Raw genomic sequence first — 9,677 nt, forward strand, 5'->3', positions numbered from 1 at the left:
ACATATGTATTTTAAAAGGGAATTTACTAAATACACGACTATCCACAAGCAATGAAGCCAGTGACAGGCAAAATCAAAAAGCTGTAAAAGTCACAGTAAAGCAGTAAAGTATCAGTTTAAAGCCAGTTACCTCACACATGGTCCAAGGACCACCAGCAATAACACCTCCAAAAAGCTTGTTAGAAAAATGCAGAATCTTGGGCCCCACCCAGACCTACTGAATCTGATTCTGGCTGTGAACAAGATCACATAAAGTTTGAGAAGCACAGATTTAAAGGACCAAGAAAGTGTTAACCAGTTATTCCCAGTATATAAAACCAGTATCTCATGGTGTTAATGATTGTAGCCACCTGGAAATTTCATATTTTACTTCAAGGTAAATGCTAAGGCTTCTAAATTTCTTCCTCCTTTGTACTGTATACATACTGTAATTGTACAGAGTCATGCAGACATCTCCTTCCTGCCCAGTTCTTTTAAGACCCAAGCAAACCCTTAAAAACACACTGACCTATCTTACCTCAGGGAGACAGGTGACACCATAGAAAACAGAAAGACTTACTAGCTGCTGTTGCAACTGGCTGAGCAATATTAGCTGGTGGCTTCAGTTTCATGAGTTCGTTCAGACTATTATTTTTTAGTAGATCCTTCAGCTGAACCTGGTCTTTTGAGGGTGCAGAGGTCATGGCATTTCGTACTGCTGGTGCTGAGACTGAAGGGCGTGTGTTTGCAGTAGTCTGGATAAACTTTGTTAATGTGATGGTCTGCCTATTCGTTGTTACAGGTGGTGTTTTAGTCATCACAATTGTAGATCCCAAGGTCGGAAGCTGATTTATTTGATTCAGCACAAATGTTGTAGTAGATGGAGGCTGCTGCTATAAAAGAAAACCATAACACATCAGACCACTGAGAAGTACTTTACTCTCTAACACAGCCTAGATCCACACACATGGAAGGCCATTTAAAAATCTAAAACTAGGGGCTCAGTCAGTTGAGTGTCTGACTCTTGATTTCAGCTCAGGTCATGATCCCAGAGTCATGGGATCGAGCCTGATGTCTGCATGGAACCTGCTTGAGATTCTTTCTCCCTCTGCCCCCTCCCCTTGCTCACTCCCTCTCTAAAATTAAAAAAAAAAAAAAAAAAATGGGGGGGGCACCTGAGTGGCTCACTCAGTTAAGCATCCAACACTTGGTTTGGTTCAGGTCATGATCTCATGGTTTGTGGATTCAAGCCGCGCACTGGGCTCTGTGAACGTGCTTGGGATTCTCGCTGTGTCCCTTCCCTGCTCCCATGCGTGCACATGTATGGGCTCTCTCCCTCTCTCAAAATAAATAAACATTTAAAAGTTAATAATAAAAAAATAAAATTTAAAACTGACTTTCTTACCAAACTATTGGTGCTGTATTTTTAATTAAATATGCCTAACTATAAACTACCAAGTTAAAACACACCATTTTGAGGGGGGGAAAAAAAGGTATAATAGTAGTGTGACATTTTCTATAACTGTCAGGGGCAGCAAGCATAAAATAGGACTATCCCAAGCAAGCTGTGATGTATTGCAACCCTATATAATACAAGGGCTAGGAAGAGAAAGTATTTCTAATCCCAGCACTGCCTCAACTAGGTCAATAACCTTAAGCAAATCACTTCACCCCTGGAGGCCCAGGCTCTCTGAAGTCCATTTTCCATTTCTAACATTCTGTGATTCTTATACAATGTTTTCTTTGCTATCATACAGACTATACCAACATTTAGAACTTAAAAGAGAAAACTACCAAGCAGCATTTTTTTTTTTGAAGATTTTACTTTTAAGTAATCTCTGCACCCAATGTGTGACTTGATCTCATGACCCCGAGATCAAGAGTCCCATGCTCTATTGACTGAGCCAGCCAGGCAACCCCAAGCAACATTTTAAATACCTATCTCGCATGAATGATCGAGGGAATCCACCAATATCATCAATATCAAACATTGGTGATAATACAGGTACCACCTCTGAGCCTAAGAAAAACCATATAGCATTTTATTTTTTATAGTTGGGGGGTGGGGAGGGAACATTAGAAGCTGGACAAAAATGCAGGAAAAAAAAGTCAAAGATTTGAGAATGATAAAATATCTGTGATCTTAAACGACTGAAGTACAACTGAGTATTTTTATAAATTTCAGTCTATTTCTACTTCCTTCCCTCTTCAAAGTATTTGGTATTTTTCCATGACTCCTATAATAAGAATTTTGTAGGCTGCCACTTATCCCCCCTTTTTTAAAGCAGGGAACTCTTTTAAAGATTTAAGTAATCTCTACACACAATATGGGGATCAAACTCACAACCCTCACATGCTTTTCCAACTGAGCCAACCAGGCGTCCCACCACTTACCACTTTCAAATAAAACCCTCGACAATAATTTATCATAATTATCAAATTTTTACACCACTAGGCTTAAGTTCATAAATGCTACGTTTAAGGTAAACTCTGTATTTAAAGCACAATTATGATCACATAATGGACAAAAGCTGAAATAAACAAGGAAAAATTAAGTGCAGTGGGTTAATGTGTAGTTCACAAATTTTATATCATTTACAATGAGTAAATTCAAAAAATTTTCTGTTTTGTCCTAATTGTCTTTTGATCAACATAGCTACCAGAAGAATGAAAGCATTATTTTAGCAAGTAGGATGTGAGAGTAGCATATTGGAAAGCAGCAAAAAGCAGAACCAGTAAGATAAAAATGACTTCATATTATAGGTTATTTTCTGGCTATGATCCTAAACCATTTCAGTAACAATGTCAAATGTAAATCGTTCTTACCCTAACATTTAACAGTGCTGGAGTAGGTACTGTCTCTTGTTCTGGTTTAACAGGAACTGCTGCTTCGGTCTCCAAACCCAATTCTAATGCACTAAGTGGCACTGACTGGGGAGAAAATAACATCAGAGAAAGAAATAAAATATGATGGGAGTGAACTGTTTTAAGAACCAAAGATGTATTCATTTTATTAAAACAACAAAAACAAAAAAGTTTTACCCTCAAAAAAATATGATACCAAGTATAAAGTAATAATCTTTCCAAGTACAACATCTTCACAAAATTATGCTAACACCAGAATCTTATTTTAACTTTCAGAGAAAGCATATAGTAAAACCTCAGAAGGTCCCCAAGAAGTACAAAGACAACTAGTAAGGAAATTAACAACCCTCCCACAAGAACTCTAAATAATACGTCTCTCTTATATAAATATATATGTATATCAGAGCAGAAAATGTCTTAATTTTTCACTGCAAAAATGTCCCTCTCATGAATGAAGACTAATAACATAAAAATAACATGCACATGCATATTTAAAATTATGTCTTGGGGCGCCTGGGTGTCTTAGTCAGTTGAGTGTCCGACTTGGGCTCAGGTTATGATCTCATGGCTCAGTTTGCGGGTTTGATCCCTGCATCAGGCTCCCAGAACCCACTTAGGATCCTCTGTCTCCCTCTCTCTCTGCCCCTCCCTAACCCACTTACACACGTGCGCTCTCTCAAAAATAAACATTAAAAAAATTTTTTAATGTATCTTAATACCTATTTCTGTAAGTAGAAATGAAATTTAAGCCATCTACTTTTTACAGAGGCTTTGGAAAACTCTTACCTGCTGAACTGGAGGAGTAGGTGTTGGAGTTGCAAGCCCTGCATCTCCACCATCAATATCAAAGAGGTCATTCGGACTAATTCCACTCTCACTCAAAGCAGCAAGCAGTAAATCTTGCCCTGGCTCCACCATCTTTAGAACAAAAGATTTAATGTTAACATAAAAAACTTAAAATGACAATTAACTCTCTTCTAAATATAAATGAACATTTTCTACTAGATCCATTCACTTGATATTTATGAAGAACCTGTTACATATCAAGTAAGAACGACTAACGAGAAATAGTCTCTGATTCCAAAAAATTCACAAGATGGAAAGGACAGAGAAATATGTAAAACACAGCAAGAGTATTTGTGTACAAAATGAGGTGGGAACAGAAAAGGAATGTTAAACTTGGCCTGGGGAGAGAGGGGACAAAGACGACCGGGAACTACTGAGTCTCAAGGAAGAAATCACCAGGTGGGGAAGCATCTTCTGCACAGTGCATTACAATTTATGGAGGCATGAAAGACATTAGTACTTTAAGAACAACGTTTATGAGTAATTTACCATTGGTACGGAAGCTCAGAACAGAAATCCAAGGCTCAGATAGGTGATGACGAGAGATGAGGAAAATGTCACCCACAACCTTCTATACAATGCTAGAGAGTTCACTTAATCCCATGGGTGGTAGGGGTCACTGAAGAGTTATCAGATAGAAGACTGCAGAACACAGTCAGATTTGTGACAGGTTACTCCACAGAAGTATGGAAGCAAACTGAGAATGGGTAGAATAAGACCAGAAGCAGAGACACATTTTAGGAAACCGCTACACACACCAAGAGAGAGATGATGTGCTATAATAACAGTGTGGAAAGAAGGGGGGATGGATTCCAAGATATTTAGGAAGGACAATCCATAAGGCTAAGTTTATACAGAAGCTCTTAAGATCAAAGAAAATATGAAATACACAAAAAGCATGAATTGATGGACGATTAGAGATAAGCCAACACAAAGTGAAAAAATAAGCATTGAGCCCAGGAGGCCCAAAAAGGAGTTATATGGTTTAGTAGGGGAAAATGAAGCAAGCAAATACATCTCAGGTTTGGGTTTTCCAACTGTACTCTAAGGAACCAATGTACTTTGATCCAATGTATCAAAGTAATTTAGCACCAAAACAGATTTTTATCCATTTTGTAGAGGGAAAAAAACAACTTTCTCAATTTTTAACTTTTGTCATTATCTGAAATAACCAATTTACATACATAAACACAGGGAAAAAAATGACTGTACTTGTTTTTCTCAAAACACTAATTTCATGTTACATAAATATACTAATTTTCAGCTAGTTCATTTGTTCTCAGGCTGTGTGAAAGAATTAAATGCCAGGGTTTTCATTATGTCCTACTAAAAGAAAGGTGTTAGTCACCATGACCATGACTTCCAATGTGCAGAAATACTGTTTCAAATGAAAGCAAGATACTTAACAGAGAAATCCTCTACTAGGTAGGCCTATGTCACAGGAGCCTAAGTATCAATTAGAAAGAAGTTCTAACAGAAACATGAATGAGTTTAAGATAGAAACCACAGATACCCAGAAATGAAACTAAGGGCAGACTGTTTAAAGAGGGTCTTAAACAGCCCCAAGGAAGAAGAGATAAGCCGAATGAGATTCCCCCAAAATTTTTCAGAAAAAGGAAAAGAAGTCTTTGGAATACATTTTGAGCAGGAAGAAGGACAGAAAGGAAATTGACAACTAAGTATCTTTTACAAAGCTCACAGTGTTAGGCTCTTCATGTACACTATGAGCCCACAACAACCCCGAAAAAGGTAGGTATTATAATTCCAGAGATGAAACTGAGGCGCGGAAAGCTTATATTACCTACACCTACCCAGATCTAGATTGTTCAAACTCCCAAAGCCCATGCATTCTCGAAATTTCCAATGAATAGATCAAGAAGTCAATGTTGCTAAGAACAATACTTAACTTTGGAATAAATGCCAGTTTGAGATTAAAATCAGAAGGAAGACAGATTATTGCACAGCAAGATGGAAACGGTATGAAGGGAATGAACAGAGGAGACAAATAGGAGAAATGTCCCAATGAAGATGTAAAATAAATAGCTGACCATATTTTACAAACTAATCCTAGTAATGTAGTACAAACATGTACTGAGAGCTAAGCCAATGCTTTAGAAACATTTTCAGGGGCGCTCGTGTGGCTCAGCCAGTTAAGTATCTGACTCTTGGTTTCGACTGAGGTCATGATCTCACGGTTTGTGGGTTCAAGCCCCACATCCAGCTCTATGCTGACGACACAGAACCTACTTGAGATTCTCTCTCCTTCACTCTGTACCTACCCTGCTCACTCGAAGTAAATAAACATTTAAAAATAAAAAATAAATAAAAACATTTTCAATCCAGTGACCTGGGTGAATGTGTGGTGGTCCTGATCTGCTTGCTATGACTAATCCTGACCTAGATTGATTGATAACACTCCAGAAACTATCAAAATGTCATCTTTTTAAAGTCAATATTAGAGGGGCGCCTGGGTGGCGCAGTCGGTTAAGCGTCCGACTTCAGCCAGGTCACGATCTCGCGGTCCGTGAGTTCGAGCCCCGCGTCGGGCTCTGGGCTGATGGCTCGGAGCCTGGAGCCTGTTTCCGATTCTGTGTCTCCCTCTCTCTCTGCCCCTCCCCCGTTCATGCTCTGTCTCTCTCTGTCCCAAAAATAAATAAAAAACGTTGAAAAAAAAATTTTTAAAGTCAATATTAGAAATAATGATTTACTCACGTTTGAAATAAAAATACATTGTTTTGAACCAGTGACACCTAAACTACAGACCAAAGAACGCTTGGGAGGCCAAGGGATCCATTAATCCACTAGAGGCACACCAAGCCCTAACTAATTATACTAAAAAGTGTAAAAACATCATTAATGAAAAAAAATCATTGAAAAGCATTACTAAATTCATGAGAGGTTTTTGAAACATATTTTCTGAACAGTGAGAATTGAAAGTACAAAAATATTATCAGGGAAGGGAAAAATTTGGGAAAAACTTGGTATTTTTACAAGAAATAACAGCACAGTTATAAATAACACTCAATGACCTATTGAAAATTCATTCACAGGAATAACAATTCGAGACCTCTAACCTCAGTAGTGACTTAGTAATGACAATGACTTTTACAAGCTGTTAATGAAGGAGATTTTAGGTTTATATACATCTTATACACAAAATCTAGGGATCTTTTTTTTTTTTTTTTTTAATGTTTATTTTTGAAAGAGAGACAGAGCATGATGGGGAAGGGGCACTCAGAATCCGAAGACACAGAATCCGAAGCAGGCTCCAGGCTCTGAGCTGTCAGCACAGAGCCTGATGCGGGGCTCGAACCCACAAGCCATGAGATCATGACCTGAGCCCAAGTAGGACACCCAACTGACTGAGCCACCCAGGCGCCCCTAGGGATCCTTTCTTAGTCAACTGGGCACAAATTCTTTACTTGCACTTTTTTGGAGTGAAAAAGGGGGAAAGGGATATGGAGGAACATCTAATGCCATTCTCTAATGCCATTAGGCAATACTCTTAATATTTACTTTTCCTATTCTGAAACTATTACAGACTCACAGAATTTCAGTGTTCAGGTGAAAAGAGCTCTTAAAAAGGTTATATTATTCAATCTTCTCCTCACCTTACAAGTAAGATTTATTGAGAGGAAAAACAACAATTTTACTTTGAACCCTTTAAATACAATATAAATGCAAATACTGTTAGGTAGATATAAGAGAACTGTGTTACAGTGTATCTAACAAAGGATTTCGTAGACCTTAGGTGAAGTTTAACATGTAGCAATGTTTTAACAAACCCCAAAATTGCTAACCTCAGAGTGACTCTATCTGAAACAATGAACAAAAGGTTCCATTTCTATCATAAATAAACACATTCAAAAATACCACCTATTTCAAAATAGTACACCTATGAAAGCATCTACGATAAATAAGAAACAAGGACACAGTAGTAGAAATGAAGAGCCATCCTTGGCAGGAAGAGAATCCTGAGAAACAACAGCCAATCAGAAGAATGCAAGGGTACAGTTCCCACCGAGAATACCAACACTGAAACCTATCAACCAGGACAAGATTGCTCTTGTTGAGACCTAAAGCAGATCTTTATAGCTCTGGGCAGATACAAGGGGTCTATCTGTAGCAGTGGCAAGTGTGCAGACAATGGGGTCAAACAATATCTGGGTTCAAATCCTGGCTACATCATCCACTAGTAGTATAATACGGTCAGATAATAACTTATGTGATCAAGTAATAACTTGTTTCCTCAAATGGGAATAAAAAGAGAACCTATTTTACAGGATTGCTGTTGCATAAATGTTACATTACTAGCTATTAAATATCATTTGGATAAATATTAGTATCACGTCAAAAATACAGGTTTTCTTCCACATCACTGATCCAACGCTTTATTCCCTAAAATACAACTTTACTTGTGGGCAATCTATTCAATAACTTCCACATTAGTTCTATAAAACACGAGTTCCTTTTTACCTATAAGTGTCACATATTCAATTTGTCCAGCTAATCAGTTAGGTTGCCTAGAGGAGACTGGTAGACCTCTTTATGTAAAGCAAGTATCTTTCTTTGCCTGAACTAATAACAAACAGGACTTTTTCTCCTTAACAACGCTAAGTATGTCTGCCTTTTAACTCCGCTTCAACTTTGCTTTTACAAAGCCCACACGTAACGAATGACATTTAGTTTAAGAAGTTGAAGGATAATGATCCACTCAGAATTTAGCTAATATAATCTATGAACAAGGTATTTATTCAGTGTCTACTGAATGCAATTCCTTAATTAAGAACATCAGGAGAGGGGCGCCTGGGTGGCTCCGTTGGTTAAGTGTCCAACTCTTGGTTTCAGCTCAGGTCATGATCTCACGTTTTGTGAGTTCAAAGCCCCACATCAGGCTCTGCGCTGACAGTGGGGAGCCTTGCTTGGGATTCTCTCTCCCTCTCTCTCTCTATCCCTTTCACGCATGCATACTCTCTCGCTCTCTCTTCCTCTCTCAAAATAAATAAATGAAACAACAACAAAAAAAAGAACATCACGAGATACAAAAGATAATATAAAAAATTCATTAACAAGGATTTTCATTACCTTGAGGAATATACTTTGTATTTTTTAATAGCTATTTTTCAAGGGAGCAATTGCTCACTGAAGTTTGCCTCTTCCTGCTCTCACTACAAAACTTATAGGAAGAATGGATTCACAAAGGAATGTGCAGATAACAAAATTTCAAATATGCTTTACAAAAAAACACATGAAAGAATGGAGGGGGTGGGACAACTTTCTTGATTACCACCATCAAATCCAGATGCTTAGACACCTTGAGATTTACTACAGTGTTGATTTTTTTTCTCTTTTAATCCTCCAGATAACCCATGAATAAATATTACCTGTTATCCCTTTGTCACAGATAAAAACTGAGCCTTAGAGAGATGAACTGTAACAAGGTAACAACAAAGCAAGCATGGAGCAGAATTAGAAACCTAGGAGCTCTGACCCCACATCCCCCCAAGATACTGTACTCTTAACCCTAGAACATATTTTTCAATCTGCTGGTCACACCACAGTGAGTTGTCAAGTCAATTCAGTGTATCATGATCAGCATTCTTAAATATTTCAATACAGAACAGAAAACTAGCGCAGAGTGCGTAGAGAGGATAAACATTTCACGACATGACTTTTTCAGTTCCGTGTGTGCGTATATACTAGATCACAACGTAAAACATGTCATTATGTTTACACAACGTAAAAGTACCACGGGATGCAGGAAAAAGGTTTCAAAATCACTACTCTGTACTATACACTGCCTCCCAAGAATTAAATAAGCAAGTTAACTTGATGGGTTTTGTACTGTACTCATAAAACCAGAGTTCCTGCTCTTCAAGAGCCTATCTTTCCATCTACACAAAATTTCAGTGGTATCCCAAGTCTGTCCTAATAAGTTCAACGACATCAAAGTCAATCTTCAGCATTAAAAAAAAAAAAAAAAAAAA

At 37.8% G+C, this 9,677-nt stretch overlaps 1 protein-coding gene across 3 annotated transcripts in view; it reads right to left on the minus strand.

Annotated features, from left to right (window-relative positions):
- Nucleotides 1-4,812, minus strand: part of SBNO1 (strawberry notch homolog 1) — a 51,103-nt gene extending 46,291 nt beyond the window's left edge. The window contains exons 1-3 of one of the 3 annotated variants that reach the window (XM_049619485.1): nucleotides 3,631-4,812; nucleotides 2,806-2,910; nucleotides 560-869 (exon numbers count right to left, since the gene is read on the minus strand). In XM_049619485.1, coding sequence (XP_049475442.1) covers nucleotides 560-869; nucleotides 2,806-2,910; nucleotides 3,631-3,762 — 547 coding nt within the window. In that variant the 5' untranslated portion in view covers nucleotides 3,763-4,812. Of the gene's footprint in view, nucleotides 1-559; nucleotides 873-2,805; nucleotides 2,911-3,630 lie in introns of all 3 variants that reach the window. The other 2 variants (XM_049619486.1, XM_049619484.1) reach the window with 2 other exon arrangements.
- Between the last annotated feature and the right edge of the window lie 4,865 nt (nucleotides 4,813-9,677).

The sequence above is a fragment of the Panthera uncia genome, assembly GCF_023721935.1.
Source record: "Panthera uncia isolate 11264 chromosome D3 unlocalized genomic scaffold, Puncia_PCG_1.0 HiC_scaffold_8, whole genome shotgun sequence".
Taxonomy (NCBI): domain Eukaryota; kingdom Metazoa; phylum Chordata; class Mammalia; order Carnivora; family Felidae; genus Panthera; species Panthera uncia.